This window comes from Oncorhynchus tshawytscha, linkage group LG04, assembly GCF_018296145.1.
Source record: "Oncorhynchus tshawytscha isolate Ot180627B linkage group LG04, Otsh_v2.0, whole genome shotgun sequence".
Taxonomy (NCBI): domain Eukaryota; kingdom Metazoa; phylum Chordata; class Actinopteri; order Salmoniformes; family Salmonidae; genus Oncorhynchus; species Oncorhynchus tshawytscha.
The window spans coordinates 52,463,601-52,481,508 of record NC_056432.1 but is presented as its reverse complement, the minus strand read 5'-3'; the positions used below and the strand labels follow the sequence as shown (position 1 = coordinate 52,481,508).

At 43.9% G+C, this 17,908-nt stretch overlaps 1 protein-coding gene across 8 annotated transcripts in view; it reads left to right on the top strand.

The window, feature by feature from the left end:
• Nucleotides 1-17,350, top strand: part of LOC112248974 (neuron navigator 2a) — a 133,497-nt gene extending 116,147 nt beyond the window's left edge. For 5 of the 8 annotated variants that reach the window (XM_042320867.1, XM_042320866.1, XM_042320865.1 and 2 more), the window contains 14 exons: nucleotides 3,322-3,512; nucleotides 3,993-4,031; nucleotides 8,828-9,000; nucleotides 9,121-9,274; nucleotides 9,390-9,567; nucleotides 9,753-9,943; nucleotides 12,479-12,656; nucleotides 12,766-13,001; nucleotides 13,275-13,429; nucleotides 13,517-13,588; nucleotides 13,822-14,018; nucleotides 14,363-14,481; nucleotides 14,700-14,903; nucleotides 15,059-17,350. In XM_042320867.1, the coding sequence (XP_042176801.1) occupies nucleotides 3,322-3,512; nucleotides 3,993-4,031; nucleotides 8,828-9,000; nucleotides 9,121-9,274; nucleotides 9,390-9,567; nucleotides 9,753-9,943; nucleotides 12,479-12,656; nucleotides 12,766-13,001; nucleotides 13,275-13,429; nucleotides 13,517-13,588; nucleotides 13,822-14,018; nucleotides 14,363-14,481; nucleotides 14,700-14,903; nucleotides 15,059-15,184 (2,213 nt within the window). In that variant the 3' untranslated portion in view covers nucleotides 15,185-17,350. The remainder of the gene's footprint in view (nucleotides 1-3,321; nucleotides 3,513-3,992; nucleotides 4,032-8,827; nucleotides 9,001-9,120; nucleotides 9,275-9,389; nucleotides 9,568-9,752; nucleotides 9,944-12,478; nucleotides 12,657-12,765; nucleotides 13,002-13,274; nucleotides 13,430-13,516; nucleotides 13,589-13,821; nucleotides 14,019-14,362; nucleotides 14,482-14,699; nucleotides 14,904-15,058) is intronic. The other 3 variants (XM_042320868.1, XM_042320869.1, XM_042320862.1) reach the window with 1 other exon arrangement.
• Nucleotides 17,351-17,908: the final 558 nt, after the last annotated feature.

Here is a 17,908-nt window from a genome sequence, read left to right as displayed (position 1 = left end):
CAGTTCGTCAAATTTCTGCCCCGCTTAGAGCTGCCCTGATCAACTGTAAGTGCTGTTATTGTGAAGTGGAAACATCTAGGAGCAGCAACGGCTCAACAGCGAAGTGGTAGACCACACAAGCTCACAGTGCTGATGCGCGTAGCGAGTAAAAATCGTCTGTCCACCGTTGCAACACTCACTACTGAGTTCCAAACTGCCTCTGGAAGCAACATCAGCACAATAACTGTTTGTCGGGAGCTTCATGAAATGGGTTTCCATGGCCGAGCAGCCACACACAAGGCTAAGATCATCATGCGCAATGCCAAGCGTCGGCTGGAATGGTGTAAAGCTCGCCGCCATTGGACTCTGAAGCAGTGGAAACGCGCTCTCTGGCGTGATGAATCACAATTCATCCTCTGACAGTCCGACGGGACGGATCTGGGTTTGGCGGATGCAGGGAGAACGCTACCTGCCCCAATGCATAGTACCAACTGTAAATTTTGGTGGAGGAGGAATAATGGTCTGGGGCTGTTTTTCGTGGTTCGGGCTAGGCCCCTTTGTAGCAACATTTTGGGGGAGGCCCTTTCCTGCTGTAGCATTATAATGCCCCCGTACACAAAGCTAGGTCCATACAGAAATGGTTTGTCGAGATCTGGCCTGCACAGAGCCCTGACATCAACCCCATCGAACACCTTTGGGATGAATTGGAACGCTAACTGCGAGCCAGGCCTAACATCAGTGCCTGACCTCACTAACGCTCGTGGCTGAATCGAAGCAAGTCCCCGCAGCAATGTTCCAAAATCTAGTGGAAAGCCTTCCCAGAAGAATGTAGGCTGTTATAGCAGCAAAGGGTGGACCAACTCCATATTCATTTTCATGAATTTGGAATGAGATGTTTGACGAGCATGAGATGAGATGTTCCACATGCTTTTGGCCATGTTGTGTATTATGATGAGCGAAATGCAAGACTTCTACGGGACCAAGACAGCAGAGAAGTTAAGCCTCGCACTTCAAAGCTCTTAGGTGTAGCGTAAATTTACCCACTATGCCAGGTGTAAACTACTACAGCCGCGGGCTGATTTTTTTTCTTGAGCGGATGGTCAGTTGGCCGGAACATAATTACAAATCATTTGTAGATTGCAAATTGACCACAAGAAGCGAACACATATAATATTTGAGTAAAACAGAATATTTTCAAACCTAGCTTACATTTGTATAGGATCACAGATACAGTGCATTTGGAAAGTATTCAGAGCCTTTGACTTTTTCCTTGTCAATCTACACACAATACCCCATAATGACAAAGCAAAAACAGTTTTTTTAGACATTTTTGCAAAGTTATTACAAATAAAAAGCTGAAATATCACATTTACATACAATTCAGACCCTTTTCTCAGTACTTTGTTGAAGCACCTTTGGCAGCGATTACAGCCTCGAGTCTTCTTGGGTATGACACTACAAGCTTGGCACACGTGTATTTGGCGAGTTTCTCCCATTCTTCTCTGCAGATTCTCTCAAGCTCTGTCAGGTCGGATGGGGAGTGTCGCTGCACAGCTATTTTCAGGTCTCTCCAGAGATGTTCGATCGGGTTCAAGACCAGGGTCTGGCTGGGCCACTCAATGACATTCAGACACTTGTCCCGAAGCCACTCCTACGTTGTCTTGGCTGTGTGCTTATGGTCGTTGTCCTGTTGCAAGGTGAACCCACTGCCCCGTCTGAGGTCCTGAGCGCTCTGGAGCAGGTTTTCATCAAGGATCTCTCTGTACTATGCTTTATTCATCTTTTCTTTGATCCTGACTAGTCTCCCAGTCCCTGCTGCTGAAAAACATCCTCACAGCTTAATGCTGCAACCACCATGCTTCACTGTAGGGATACCATACATGGGAATACTTTAGAACAGATTTCCAAACTGAAAATCACTTGGAAATGATTTTCTGCTACTGTATTTTTACAGTCTTTTATGTCCCAAACTTGCTCAGAAAACTTGGGGGGCCAAAAAAAATCACCCGCGCCCCACCAGTTGGGGAACCCTGCACTATGCTCTTTATTTTATGCATCAAATCAAATCAAATTTTATTTGTCACATACACATGGTTAGCAGATGTTAATGCGAGTGTAGCGAAATGCTTGTGCTTCTAGTTCCGACAATGCAGTAATAACGAACAAGTAATCTAACTAACAATTCCCCAAAAAACTACTGTCTTATACACAGTGTAAGGGGATAAAGAATATGTACATAAGGATATATGAATGAGTGATGGTACAGAGCAGCATAGGCAAGATACAGTAGATGATATCGAGTACAGTATATACATATGAGATGAGTATGTAAACCAAGTGGCATAGTTAAAGTGGCTAGTGATACATGTATTACATAAGGATGCAGTCGATGATATAGAGTACAGTATCTACGTATGCATATGAGATGAATAATGTAGGGTAAGTAACATTATATAAGGTAGCATTGTTTAAAGTGGCTAGTGATATATTTACATCATTTCCCATCAATTCCCATTATTAAAGTGGCTGGAGTTGAGTCAGTGTCAGTGTCAGTGTGTTGGCAGTAGCCACTCAATGTTAGTGGTGGCTGTTTAACAGTCTGATGGCCTTGAGATAGAAGCTGTTTTTCAGTCTCTCGGTCCCAGCTTTGATGCACCTGTACTGACCTCGCCTTCTGGATGACAGCGGGGTGAACAGGCAGTGGCTCGGGTGGTTGATGTCCTTGATGATCTTTATGGCCTTCCTGTAGCATCGGGTGGTGTAGGTGTCCTGGAGGGCAGGTAGTTTGCCACCGGTGATGCGTTGTGCAGACCTCACTACCCTCTGGAGAGCCTTACGGTTGAGGGCGGTGCAGTTGCCGTACCAGGCGGTGATACAGCCCGCCAGGATGCTCTCGATTATGCATCTGTAGAAATTTGTGAGTGCTTTTGGTGACAAGCCGAATTTCTTCAGCCTCCTGAGGTTGAAGAGGCGCTGCTGCGCCTTCCTCACGATGCTGTCTGTGTGAGTGGACCAATTCAGTTTGTCTGTGATGTGTATGCCGAGGAACTTAAAACTTGCTACCCTCTCCACTACTGTTCCATCGATGTGGATGGGGGGGTGTTCCCTCTGCTGTTTCCTGAAGTCCACAATCATCTCCTTAGTTTTGTTGACGTTGAGTGTGAGGTTATTTACATCATATCACTGACTCTACCTTGAAGCTTACACCTGGCAAGGGAAAAGTGAACTTATAGACTTCCCCCAATGCTGTGATACTGTATTCTTTCCGAGTCTTTCAAACAAGTCTCTCTCTCTCTCTCTCTCTCTCTCTAAACCTCCTCCCTCTCCTTCCCTCTTTCTCAGGTTCTTTCTCAGGTGGTGGTGGTAGTAATGGCAGCTCCCTGCAGCAGCAGCAGCAGCAGCCAGACCTACGGATGAGGAGACAGCACTCGTCAGACAGCGTCAGCAGCATTGCCAGTGCAACCAGCCACTCAAGTGTGGGATCCAACATGGACGCCGACGCTAAGAACAAGAAGAAGAACAAGAAGAACTGGGTATGTGCTTTCGTAGACATGCACAAGTGCACACTCACACATGCACATTACACACACACGGGAACTGAGTATGATCGTGATCACTCACTAACAAACAACACACACACAAACATATCTTACTCCAAATGACATCTAACAACTTGTTTTTAGGTTTGTCTCTGTCTCACTTGTTTCGTCTCTCGTAATATATGTGTTTGTAACTCACACTCTGGGGTCTCTTTCTCAGGCATCTTGCACAGGGGCCAAGGGGATTGCAATGCAATTAGCTCTCCTTATAGACTCAGTTACTGTTAAAAAAAAGAGTGTACTGTATAGGGAATAGTGTGTCATTTGGTATGTTACCTAGATCTACAATTGTAGAGGTTTTGTGAAATAGAGAAATGCAGAACACTTTCAAATATTTTCAATTTCCTGTCGATACAGGAAGTTAACGCTGTTCCATTTCTTGTTGTGTTCCCTCTTGCTCCTTGTTGCTGACAGATCGTGTCTTGCACAGGAGGACAGTTTGAAGATGATGATGTATGCATCCTATTTGTGTTTAGGTTACTATAGATGCTTTTAGGCTGCGTGCCTTTATGTTGACATCTGTAGGCAACAAAATAGTGATCAACCTGAAAGCTTTCGTGTCAAGTATTTGTATGTGTACCGCTTCAAAGATGCTAGATGGAAACAGCTACGCTTGAGACTCTAAATATACTATTAGACTCTGTTTCGTTGCCTACATCAACAGTGTCTTGATAAGCTGATTGTTGTTGTGAGAGCTGCTTTCATACCCAGTGTGTCACTGCTGTAGTGTCTGTAGCAAATCTATCTCCTAGTCGATCCTCCAGACTTGGGCTCAATTCCAATAACATTTCAGAAATTGTATTACATGTCAATAGAGGAATTTGGTTTCCAACAGGATTTGAAATGGAATTGAGCCCCACTCTTATTTGCTTCATGGTATTGGCTGCTATTGAACCTGTCTAGACCCTAGTGATTTGTGTTCCTATCCTCTTTTCCCATAGATGCAATAACATTGAAGTGACCCTGTGTAAAGCTGGCTTTAGCTTTGAATTTCTATATTTGTAGCTCTATAGATTTATCCCAATCCCAATCCACTTTGTGTTGACTGGTGTACTGTCTATATTAGGTCGACCGATTATGATTTTTCAGCTCCGATACCGATTATTGGAGGACCAAAAAAGCCAATACCGATCAATCGGCCGATTTGTTTTGTATTTATTTGTAATAATGACAATTACAACAATACTGAACGAACACTTATTTTAACTTAATATAATACATCAATAAAATCAATTTAGCCTCAAATAAAATCATGAAACATGTTCAATTTGTTTTAAATAATGCAAAAACAAAGTGTTGGAGAAGAAAGTAAAAGTGCCATGTAAAAAAGATAACGTTCAAGTTCCTTGCTCAGAACATGAGAACATATGAAAGCTGGTGGTTCCTTTTAACATGAGTCTTCAATATTCCCAGGTAAGAAGTTTTAGGTTGTAGTTATTATAGGAATTATAGGACTATTTCTCTCTATACCATTTGTATTTCATATACCTTTGACTATTGGATGTTCTTATAGGCACTTTAGTACTGCCAGTGTAACAGTATACAGTGGGGAGAACAAGTATTTGATACACTGCCGATTTTGCAGGTTTTCCTACTTACAAAGCATGTAGAGGTCTGTAATTTTTTATCATAGGTACACTTCAACTGTGAGAGACGGAATCTAAACTCCAGAAGAAGAAAAAAATCCAGAAATTAATTAATTTGTATTTTATTGCATGACATAAGTATTTGATCACCTACCAACCAGTAAGAATTCCGGCTCTCACAGACCTGTTAGTTTTTCTTTAAGAAGCCCTCCTGTTCTCCACTCATTACCTGTATTAACCGCACCAGTTTGAACTCATTACCTGTATAAAAGACACCTGTCCACACACTCAATCAAACAGACTCCAACCTCTCCACAATGGCCAAGACCAGAGAGCTGTGTAAGGACATCAGGGCTAAAATTGTAGACCTGCACAAGGCTGGGATGGGCTACAGTACAATAGGCAAGCAGCTTGGTGAGAAGGCAACAATTGTTGAGGAAGGTGAGGGATCAGCCCAGAACTACACAGCAGGACCTGGTCAATGACCTGAAGAGAGCTGGGACCACAGTCTCAAAGAAAACCATTAGCAACACACTACGCCGTCATGGATTGAAATCCTGCAGCGCACGCAAGGTCCCCCTGCTCAAGCCAGCGCATGTCCAGGCCCGTCTGAAGTTTGCCAATGACCATCTGGATGATCCAGAGGAGGAATGGGAGAAGGTCATGTGGTCTGATGAGAATAAAATTATAGCTTTTTGGTCTAAACTCCACTCGCCGTGTTTGGAGGAAGAAGAAGGATGAGTACAACCCCAAGAACACCATCCCAACCATGAAGCATAGAGGTGGTAACATAATTCTTTGGGGATGCTTTTCTGCAAAGGGGACAGGACAACTGCACCGTATTGAGGGGAGGATGGATGGGGCCATGTATCGCGAGATCTTGGCCAACAACCTCCTTCCCTCAGTAAGAGCATTGAAGATGGGTAGTGGCTGGGTCTTCCAGCATGACAACGACCCGAAACACACAGCCAGGGCAACTAAGGAGTGGCTCCGTAAGAACCATCTCAATGTCCTCCGTAAGAAGCATCTCAAGGTCCTGGAGTTGCCTAGCCAGTCTCCAGACCTGAACCCAATAGAAAATCTTTGGAGGGAGCTGAAAGTCCGTATTGCCCAGTGACAGCCCCGAAACCTGAAGGATCTGGAGGTCTGTATGGAGGAGTGGGCCAAAATCCCTGCTGCAGTGTGTGCAAACATGGTCAAGAACTACAGGAAAAGTATGATCTCTGTAATTGCAAACAAAGGTTTCTGTACCAAATATTATGTTCTGCTTTTCTGATGTATCAAATACTTATGTCATGCAATAAAATGCAAATGAATTACTAAAAAATCATACAATGTGATTTTCTGGATTTTTGTTTTAGATTCCGTCTCTCACAGTTGAAGAGTACCTATGATAAAAAATTACAGACCTCTACATGCTCTGTAAGTAGGAAAACCTGCCAAATCGGCAGTGTATCAAATACTGTAGCTTCCGTCCCTCTCATCTCTCCTCCCTGGGCTCGAACCAGGTACACGACGACAACAGCCACCCTCGAAGCCGCATTACGCATGCAGAGCAAGGGAAACAACCACAGGCTCAGAGCGAGTGACGTTTATAACGCTATTAGCGCGCGCTAACTAGCTAGCCATTTCGCATTGGTTACACCAGCCTCATCTCGGGAGTTGATAGGCTTGAAGTCATAAACAGCGCAATGCTTAACGCACAACAACGAGCTGTTGTCAAAATGCATGAAAGTGCTGTTTGAATGAATGTTTATGCGCCTGCTTCTGCCTACCACCGCTCAGTCAGATACTTAGATACTTGTATGCTCAGTCAGATTATATGCAACTCAGGACACGCTAGATTATATCTAGTAATATCATCAACCATGTGTAGTTAACTAGTGATTATGATTGATTGATTGTTTTTATAAGATAAGTTTAATGCTAGCTAGCAACTTACCTTGGCTTACTGCATTTGCGTAACAGGCAGTCTCCTTGTGGAGTGCACAAGGATGAGTTAACTGTAAGGTCGCAAGATTGGATCCCCGACCTGACAAGGTGAAAATCTGTCGTTCTGCCCCTGAACGAGGCAGTTAACCCACCGTTCCTAGGCCGTCATTGAAAATAAGAATGTGTTCTTAACTGACTTGCCCAGTCAAATAAAGATTAAATAAAGGTGTAAAAAAAAAATCGGCAAAATCGGTGTCCAGAAATACCGATTTCCGATTGTTATGAAAGCTTGAATTCGACCCTAATTAATCGGCCATTCCGATTAATCGGTTCGAACTCTAGTCCATATGCAGTTTCAACAAGCAAAAGTAACGTGACATGTTTAAGATCTAGTGATAATAAGCTATTCTCAGAGAGCCCATGGTTCTCACGTGCTTTTTGCACAGAAAATAGGCGGGTCCCCTGATAATTTGCTGATTGGATAAGCCATATGTGGTAGGGTGTAGTATGTAGGGTGTATGTGGGCTGTCTGTGAAGTATCATGGTAAGAAGGGTAGTGGACCGTACATGAGCCTCCTATTAGAAGGACATTAGTCTGCACCAGTGTGGGTTGAAACAAATGGATTTGGTATCTTATGGTGCCGAACGGTTGTATTCCTATTCGAGTGCATACATTCTATTTTAATTGCCTTCCATTCTGTACCCTGTTCAGAGATTCTAATGGTACACGTTCTAGAAGTGTAGATTGCGCTGCCGATTCCTAAGATTGGACTTTTGACATTCCTTAGAGCATTTACCACAGTACACTTTCTGTAGCCTCCACTGAACGCTGGCTGTCCCTACCACTAACACGCTCACACACTCCCCACTGAACCTCTGCTGTTTTGTGTGTGTGTGTCTCTCTCTCTCTCTCTCTCTCTCTGTCTTCCTCTGTGCTATCGCTTCATATGGCAGGTCTATGAGGTAAGAGTGGATTAAAAAAAACGAAAGGCAGCTTAACCTCAAGCTAACCTTAACCTAACCCCCTGCACTACGTAGGTTACTAACCCAATCCCTCTCCTTCCTCTCCTGTCCTCAATCATCCCTCTGCTTTCTTCTCCAGTTGTGTTCTTTATCCTGATCCCTTTCCTGATGTGACTTTGAGTCTGCTCTGAAACAAAAACGGAATATCAGGCTCAATTGTAATGACGCCATTTCAGAGTAATCGTGTAGCAAACATACTATACCGCTTTGGCTGTACATTAAAGTTACATAAACGGGTGGTCTCCGCGATAGCCTTAGGTGCTCTTTTCTAGTCCTATTCACTGCAGTGTAGCTAGTTCTCTCTACAGTCTACAGTGCATTATACAGTTATACACACACAGTAAGTGAGGTTAGTGGACTGGATGTCTGTAAACACACACACACACACACACGGAATATCAGGCTGATGTAGGGTGTATGTGGTTACACAATAACCACCTGACACTCATTCATTTGTGTTTAGAGCATAAGCTCAAGTCACGGCCTCCCTACAGCACTAGTTCTTCCCCTTTGCTTCTCCTTCCCTTCTCTCTTTTCTTGATCTACTTCTCACTTGCTCAGGCACTCCCCTCACAGCTGCCTTCCGCTGCTTTCCTCCTGCTTTCCCTTGCTCCCCGTCTGTCTTGGGAGTGTATCCTCACTCTTCTCTCTCTCTCTCACACACATACACTCACCCTCCACTCCTCTCTGTCTCTCTCCCGCCTGCAGTTGCGGAGCTCCTTCAAGCAGGCGTTCAGTAAGAAGAAGTCTCCCAAGTCTGCCTCGTCCCACTCTGACATAGAGGAGATGACGGACTCCTCCCTCCCCTCCTCCCCCAAACTCGCCCACAATGGATCCACAACCTCCAGCCACATGCTCAGGAACTCGCAGTCCAACTCACTGTACGTATATGGTTTGTGTGTGTGTGTGTGTGAGTGTGAGCGTATGTGTGCTCGTGTCTGTGTGTGAGAGAGAGAGAGAGAAAATGTACAAGTTATATCAATGAATCAATCTGTGTGTAGGCTGTCGGACTGTCTGGACGGTGAGGCAGAGACAGTGATGCAGCTCCGCAGCGAGCTCAGGGAGAAGGAGATGAAGCTGACAGACATCCGCCTTGAGGCTCTCAGCTCGGCCCATCAACTGGACCAGCTCAGAGAGGCCATGAACCACATGCAGGTAACACATCAACACACGGTGAAACGTACGGGCATGCACACACACACACACACACACACACGCACACTGTTTTGTGGACCGACTGTTGCTATGTCTTTCGGGTGTTTTCTCTCAGGGGGAGATAGAGAAACTGAAGGCAGAGAATGACCGTCTGAAGCTGGAGAGTACGGGGAGCAGCAGAGCCCCCTCCCAGGCCTCCATTTCCTCCTCGCCCCCTCACCATACACACACCCCTACACCAGGGCCTGGTCTGTGCCAGCACAGCATCAACCTCACCGAGTCCACCAGCCTGGGTGAGAACGGCATGTTTTGATGTGGTATCTGTACAGTTGAGTAAATGTGTGAGCATGTGTTTTAAGTGTGTGTACTTCTGTATTTGTGTTTGGGTGTGATTGCCCTTGAGAGTATGTTTGCCTGATTGTGTGGTTGGGTGAAATGGGTGGATGTATGAGTCTGACTCTTCTCTCTCTCCTCTCAGACATGTTGTTGGATGATACAGTGGGAGATGGAGTGATGAGGAAAGAGGGACGACATGTGAAGATAGTGGTCAGTCTGGATGAGTACCTCTCCCAGGAGGCCAGGGCTCGCCACTTCCTGATTGGCTGTATCGGTGTGAGTGGTAAAACCAAGTGGGATATCTTGGACGGGGTGGTCCGCCGCCTCTTCAAGGTAAAAACCCTGGAATTATTGACTTCATTTATGACTAAAGGCTTCATTACGAAAGTGACTGTAAAAACGGTTCAATCTCTGTGGATTGACGAGGAATTGAAAAATGGTATGGTTGAGGGGGATGAGGCAAAAGGAATGGCAAATAAGTCTGGCTACACAACCGTTGGGCAAACGTATTGCAAATTGAAAAATCGTGTGACTAAATTGGATAAAAAGAAGAAGAAACTACACTATGAAACAAAGAATGATAGTAACAAGCTTTGGAGCACCTTAAAGGACATTTTGGGGGGAAAAGCAAACACGGCTCCATCATTCATTGAATCGGATGGCAATATCAGTTGGTTTTGTGATGAATGAGCCAACTACTTTAATGATTTTTTCATTGGCAAGATTAGCAAACTTAGGCATGACATGCCAGCAACAAACGCTTACACTACACATCAATGTATATCTGACCAAATTTTGAAAGACAAGAATTGTAATTTTGAATTCCGTAAAGTGAGTGTAGAAGAGTTTTAAAAATATATTTTTCTTTCAACAATGACAAGCCACCAGGGTCTGACAACTTCGATGGATATTACTGAGGATAATAGCGGACGATATTGCCACTCCTATTTGCCATATTTTCAATTTAAGCCTACTAGAATGTTTGTGTCCCCAGACCTGGAGGGAAGCAAAATTCATTCCGCTACCTAAGAATAGTAAAGCCCGCTTCCAGTCTGAATCACAACCGGCCGTGATTTGGAGTCCCACAGGGCCGCACAATTGGCCCAGCGTTGTCCGGGTTAGATTTTGTCCGGGGTAGGCCATCATTGTAAATAAGAATTTGTTCTTAACTGACTTGCCTAGTTAAATAAAGGTTAAATAAAAAAAAATTAAATACTGTCTCAAATAACCGACCAATTAGCCTGTTACCAACCCCTAGTAAACTTCTGGAGAAAAAATGCTCTTTTCCAGTAAACAAATTGACAGCAAACTTTCAGCACAATTATAGGGAAGGGCATTCAACAAGCACAGCACTTACACAAATGATTGGCTGAGAGGAATTGTTGATAAAAAGATTAGGGGGGGGGGCTATTTTGTTAGACTTCAGTGCGGCTTTTGACATTATCGATCATAGTCTGCTGCTGGAAGAACGTATGTGTTATGGCTTTACACCCCCTGCTATATTGTGGATAAAGAGTTACCTGTCTAAAAGAACACAGAGGGTGTTCTTTAATGGAAGCCACTCCAACATAATCCAGGTAGAATCAGGAATTCGCCAGGGCAGCTGTCTAGGCCCATTTACTTTTTTTCAATCTTTACTAACGACATGCCACTGGCTTTAAGTAAAGCCAGAGTGTCTATGTATGCGGATGACTCAACACTATACACGTCAGCTACTACAGCGACTGAAATGACTGCAGTTAGTTTCAGAGTGGCTAACAAGGAATAACTTAGTCCTAAATATTTCTACGGGCATTGTATTTGGGACAAATCATTCACTAAACCCTAAACCTCAGCTAAATCTTGTAATAAATAATGTGGAAATTTAACAAGTTGAGGCGACTAAACTGCTTGGAGTAACCCTGGATTGTAAACTGTCATGGTCAAAACGTGTTGATACAACAGTAACTAAGATGGCGAGAAGTCCGTCCATAATAGAGCGCTACTCTTACCTTAACAGCACTAACAACAAGGCAGGTCCTACAGGCCCTAGTTTTGTCGCTCCTGGACTACTGTTCAGTTGTGTGGTCAGGTGCCACAAAAAAAGGAAAATTGCAATTGGCTCAGAACAGGGCAGCACGGCTGGGCCCTTGGATGTACACAGGGAGCTAACATTATTAATATGCATGTCAATCTCTCCTGGCTCAAAGTGTAGGAAAGATTGACTTCATCACTACTTGTATTTATGAGAGGTATTGACATGTTGAATGCGCCGAGTTGTCTGTTTGAAATACTGGCGCACAACTCGGACACCCATGTATATCCCACAAGACATGCCACAAGAGGTCTCTTCACAGTCCCCAAGTCCAGAACAGACTATGGGAGGCACACAGTACTACATAGAGCCATGACTACATGGAACTCTATTCCACATCAAGTAACTGCTGCAAGCATTAAAATTAGATTTTAAAAAACAATTACAAAAACACCTTATGGAACAGCAGGGATTGTGAAGCAACACAAACATAGGCACAGACACATGCATACACACACACACACACACACACACACACAATAACATACACACGATACACACATGTACACATGGATTTTGTACTGTAGATATGTGGTAGTGGTGGACTAGGGGCCTGAGGGCACACATTGTGTTGTGAAATCTGTGAATGTATTGTAATGTTTTCTAAAATTATATAAACTGCCTTAATTTTGCTGGACCCCAGGAAGAGTAGCTGCTGCCAAGGGGATCCATAATAAAAACAAATACAAATTCATTTGATTTCTCTTTCCAATATCAAAATAAGTAACACAAAGCAATTCATAGTAGAGTTGCATATCACCTAACCCTTGACCTTTGCCCTTATGCTTCTGTAGGAGTACATCACCCATGTGGACCCAGTGAGCCAGCTGGGGCTGACCTGTGACAGTGTGGAGGGATACAACATCGGGGATGTGCATCGTCATAGCAACACCAGCACCGCTCACCCCCCCGAGCTGCTGCCCTGCGGCTACCTGGTTGGAGACAGTGACACCATCAACATCAGGCTCAAAGGTAAGGAATGCATGTGTTTCTCTAAATGTGTGTATCTCTCCCTACGATCTGGTGTGTATTGTGCACATGGGTTCTGTGTGTAAGCATTTCCCTCTCTCTCCCTCTCTAGGTGTGAGCAGTGAGAGTGTGGACTGCCTGGTGTTTGACACCCTGATCCCTAAGCCCATGCTGCAGCGCTACGTGTCTCTGCTGAGGGAGCACCGCCGTGTCATTCTCTCTGGCCCCAGCGGCACCGGTAAAACACACCTGGCTCATCGTCTGGCAAGACACCTGCTCCTGCAGGAGGGCCGACCCCTGACCCCTCATTCCGTCGTCACCTTTAACGTGGACCACAAATCTAGCAAGGTACGTAGCTATGCCCCTGAAGCACCTCACCGACTGGCGAGACGATACTTTGTGTGATGTGACAATTAATTTGCCTTCTTTCCCCCCTGTTATATTAGATATGTATCTTGGAGGCAGAACTTGAAAAAGTGTGTCAATGTTAAAGCAACTCAATAGGGTTTTTTTGTGCGTTGAAAAAAGACTTGGTGTGTAAACCTCCTCTCTCTCCCTCTCTTCTCTCCTCTCTCTTCTCTCCTCTCTCTTCTCTCTTCTCTCCTCTCTCTCTCTCTCTAGGAATTGCGTCAGTACCTGTCAGGCCTGGCTGAGCAGTGCAGCAGTGACAGGCCAGAGGCAGAGAGCCCTCTAGTGGTCATACTGGATAACCTGCACCATGTCTCCTCTCTGGGAGAAATCTTCAACGGAGTGTTCAACTGCAAGTACCAATGTTGGTGAGTACATGCACACTCACACGCACACAATTGTGTTTATTGTAAATGTGTTGATTTTCTGTATGTGTGTGTTCTCTCTGTTCCCAGCCCCTACATCATCGGTACTATGAGCCAGGCCACATCCTCTAACCCCAACCTACAACTCCACCATAACTTCAGGTAGGCCAACTCAACAGTTCAATAGAAACTGAAATGAAACAGTAAAATGTTTGAATTTGAAATGCACTTTGCATGATTCTTCACTAGGTGGCAGCAACAGACTGGACGGCAATCCATTGTCCTCTCTCCATTCCTTCAGAATGGAAAGATGGAGCGTCTTCATTGGCTGTATTCATGAATGAGTACCTAACCTATTAACTCCTCCTCTCTCTCTTGTTTGCATATGTGACCAGGTGGGTGCTGTGTGCCAATCACTTGGAGCCGGTGAAGGGCTTCCTTGGTCGCTATCTGAGGAGGAAGCTGATCGAGACAGAGATCGGCAGCCGCAAGCGTACCCTGGAGCTGGTAAAGATCATTGACTGGATCCCTCGCGTCTGGCACCACCTCAACCGCTTCCTAGAGGCACACAGCTCCTCTGACGTTACCATCGGTAGGTAGAAAACACAAGACCGTCATAAACCAGCTCTATGCCCCAATCCAAAATGAATGGAAAAGATAAGAACAGTAATTTTAAGATTTGTGGTTCTTGGATCAACAAAACCGATGGGGTGGGATGTGGTCTAATCTTGACATTAGGCAAATTTTGTGCTCGGAGGACATCTGACAAAAATATATTTTGGAATATAATGTGTTTTATGCATGTTATTGTGCTTTGGTCACAATATTCTCAATATTCATAACCTCATCTGGCCATAAACTCATTTTCCAAATAGGAAGGAAAGGCACAGTGGCACTATTTAACATCCATCTGACCTTTGACCTTTGCCTCCCCAGGGCCACGCCTCTTCCTGTCATGTCCCATGGATGTGGCTGGCTCCAGGGTGTGGTTCACAGACCTCTGGAACTACTCCATCATCCCCTACATGCTGGAGGCAATCAGAGAGGGACTGCAGGTAGGCTATAAACACACAAAGGCATGCAACACACACGTACAACACATGCATGTGGATTCACACAGGCACACACAAATATATCAGTCACAAAAATACAAAAAATATGCACACACGCACTTGCATTATTTATGGCACTCACTGTGTTATCGTAATATTATCATACCTCTTCATTGATACTTATAATTTTCTCTCCCCTCCATCCGTCTCCCTCTCTGTAGCTGTACGGCCGTAGGTCAGCGTGGGAGGACCCTGCATGCTGGGTGATTGACAGCTACCCCTGGTCAGCCACGCCCACCGCACCTGCTGACTGGCCCCCGTTGCTGCAGCTCCGCCCAGAAGATGTGGGCTTCGACGGTTACTCTGCCCCCAGGGAGGGCATCAGGAAGGAGCCGCCGCAGAGCGACTGTGACGCAGACCCACTGGTGAGACAACACGCGCGCGCACACACGCAAATGCTCAAAACAGATGACGTGAACACATAACACACACACAAGCAGGCACTGCAGATCCAGGAGACAACGCAGACACGCACAGTCACGCTCACGCTAACCTTTGACCCCTGCGTCTCCGTCCTCAGATGAATATGCTAATGAGGCTGAAGGAAGCAGCCACTTCCTCCAGCCCTCAGAGATACGACAGCGACTCTAACAGCAACAGTCACCAACACGACATCCTGGACTCAACACTGGAGTCAACATTGTGATCCGACTCCTCCCCCTTCCCAAGAAGACACAAATACATTCAGTTAACGTTTTTATGTTCAGTCAATACAACATTTCTTTTGAATGTGTTTTTCAAGCTCACGTCCACACAAAAAAAATCAAGCCACTTTAATTGTCATGTCCAGAACACGACGGGTGCAGGTAACCCGAAATGAGAGAAGAACTGAAGAAGGAAAAAAATAGGAGTGAAACAGAAAGCTGCTGCGCTGTTCTATTTTTGCACCGTCATGGCTAACCGCTCTCCTACGTCCAATCCGGACGTGCCACTTAGACAAAACAACTGACATAAACCAGGATTTTACACTGTGCGTCATCTTCACCGTCTTCAACGTTTTCCTTATCAGCATCAGTACCATGGTCTCCTTATTTAAGAAGATAAAAAAGAGACTGCATCTTTGAGCCAAACCCACCACAATCAGCAAGCCAGGCTCCTCACGGCTCTTCCCCAGCTGCAGTGCTCCAAACTGGGCTACAGATTGAGCTACAGGCCCTTTCCTTTGGAGCATGGTGCTGAGGGTGTCATCTTTGTCATCTCCACTGTGACCAAATTCACTGGTTCCCAAATGCCTCCTTATGCCCCCAATGACACACACACACACACCCATCACCATTCACCTGCCCCTACATGTGACTCCTTTTGTCCCAAACGGGTCGCCGTAGCATGAGTTTCTTCTCCAGACGAAAGTCTCTATTTTGGTGCTGGACCGAACTTAAATAAGGATGCCTTACTTTTTTTTTGTAACAGACTTTGTGCATTAGCTACTTTTTTATTTTGTCTTTTTGGCCGTAAACTTACAGGGCTTTAAGTCGACACTCTCTTTGCGTTGTGCCTAGGCAGGTGTGGCTTGAAGAGCATCGTCGACTATCGTCATATCAAACACTAATGCCATGTTATTAAGAGGTTATTAGGGCTTGAATAGGGAAAGGGACTTGGGCTTTAATAACATGTAATGAATTGTATTGCTCCCAATGCTGAGAAGTTTGTAAAAGTTTGGATATAACTTACTAAGGACAACTTGTGAGATGGGAAAGAACATGTGAATTGTGAACATGTGAAAGTACATTTGGTTGGTGCTCAAAGTACACATCATTGTGTAATAAATGTGGGGGAATGTTTATTAAGGAATTGTTTTAATCTCTATACCTCATCTACCTTCTATACTCCCCTTTACGCCTTTGCCATGCTTGTTGTCTGTTTTGATTATGTGTCGTGTAATGATTATTGTTGTCGTGACAACATGTTGAGTGAATATGTAACATTATGTATATGCTGCTTTGTTTAAAGTCATTTTTACTTGAGGTCATGTTTAAAAGGTACAAATGGGAGAAGTTAAAGATTTAAGAATGGTTATGGCTTCAGGTCAAAACAATATTTTATTTCTTGGCTTCAGAAATTGTTTATATTGTCCCCTTTCCTCTAAAAACCTTCATCCAAGGAGGAGAAGTGTGTTTTTTGGGGGTCCGATTAGGTTATTTGTTTCCAGTGTCGCTTCCATTATCTTTCAGAGTTCTTAGTCATCCAACCTATGCAACATTCATTTCAAACTCAAAATTGAAGCCAAGCCTTATGTCAGTTCTTTAAGGTTTTTTCAGCACTGCCAAGAGATGTACAGCAAGTGATCGGATTTTGTGAATAGTTTTTGGGGAGCTGGTACAGTCTTTGTTCATTTACAAATCAAATGTGTCTGTGCATTTGGAGAGGGCGTCTTGTCATAGTGAATGCAAGCACAACAAACAACGGATATGTATGTGTTTGTCTGTATGTCCACCGGTGATACGACCTGCTCGCTTTGAGAAGTTTGGGATGGTGAAATGAATGGAGTTGCTGTTGAATTCACATGTTCTTACAACTTAATGAATGTGTAGCCTTCTTTGCTATGTAAAAAAAAAAAAACAACACACAAACATATGTACACATAACAGTGTAAATACTTGATTACCTTGCAACATTTTTGATGACTTTTCTAGCCAATTTGTAACTACTTGAAAATGGAGTATTTTGTGTACAGTCTCTTTTGCGTCAGAGCAGGCGTGTGGAGTTTATCGTCAATGTTCTCTCCAGAGCTTGGAGAACTGATTCTGAAGATCACTGTACTAGTCTTAACTTATTTGTGATTCAATAAAAATCATGGTTATTTATTAATTCATGCAATGTGACTATCAATTATGGCTCTCTACTAGCATTAACCTATCGATCTATTTAATGATTTTTTTTTTACTGTTGTTCATTTCCGTTTTGTAACAGAAGTTATACCATGTAGCTGTTACATTTTATTTGGTATTTGTACAAAACATAGTGAAATATTAACACATATATACACACAATACATTGAAATAACAAACATAGTGAAATATTAGCACACACACACATATATATATATATATATATATATACACACACACACAATACATTGAATTAACAAATCCGTATAAATTATGCACGAAATGTCTACACTTTTCAATAAAAACTGTAAGTCCAGGTAACTCCATTTTCTTGGCATAAAATATCCATACAAATAGTTGTACAAAATACTGTACAATTGAAAGAGCTGTGCAAAACAGCAAATAATTTCTAAGTATATCCTATAAACAGGGACGGCTCCAGGCATAAGCGATATAAGCGGTCGCTTAGGGCCACTAGGGCCCATTATATAATTTTTTTGAACTCAGTCAGATTCTCAACTTACTGTTGAGAGTTAGAATAG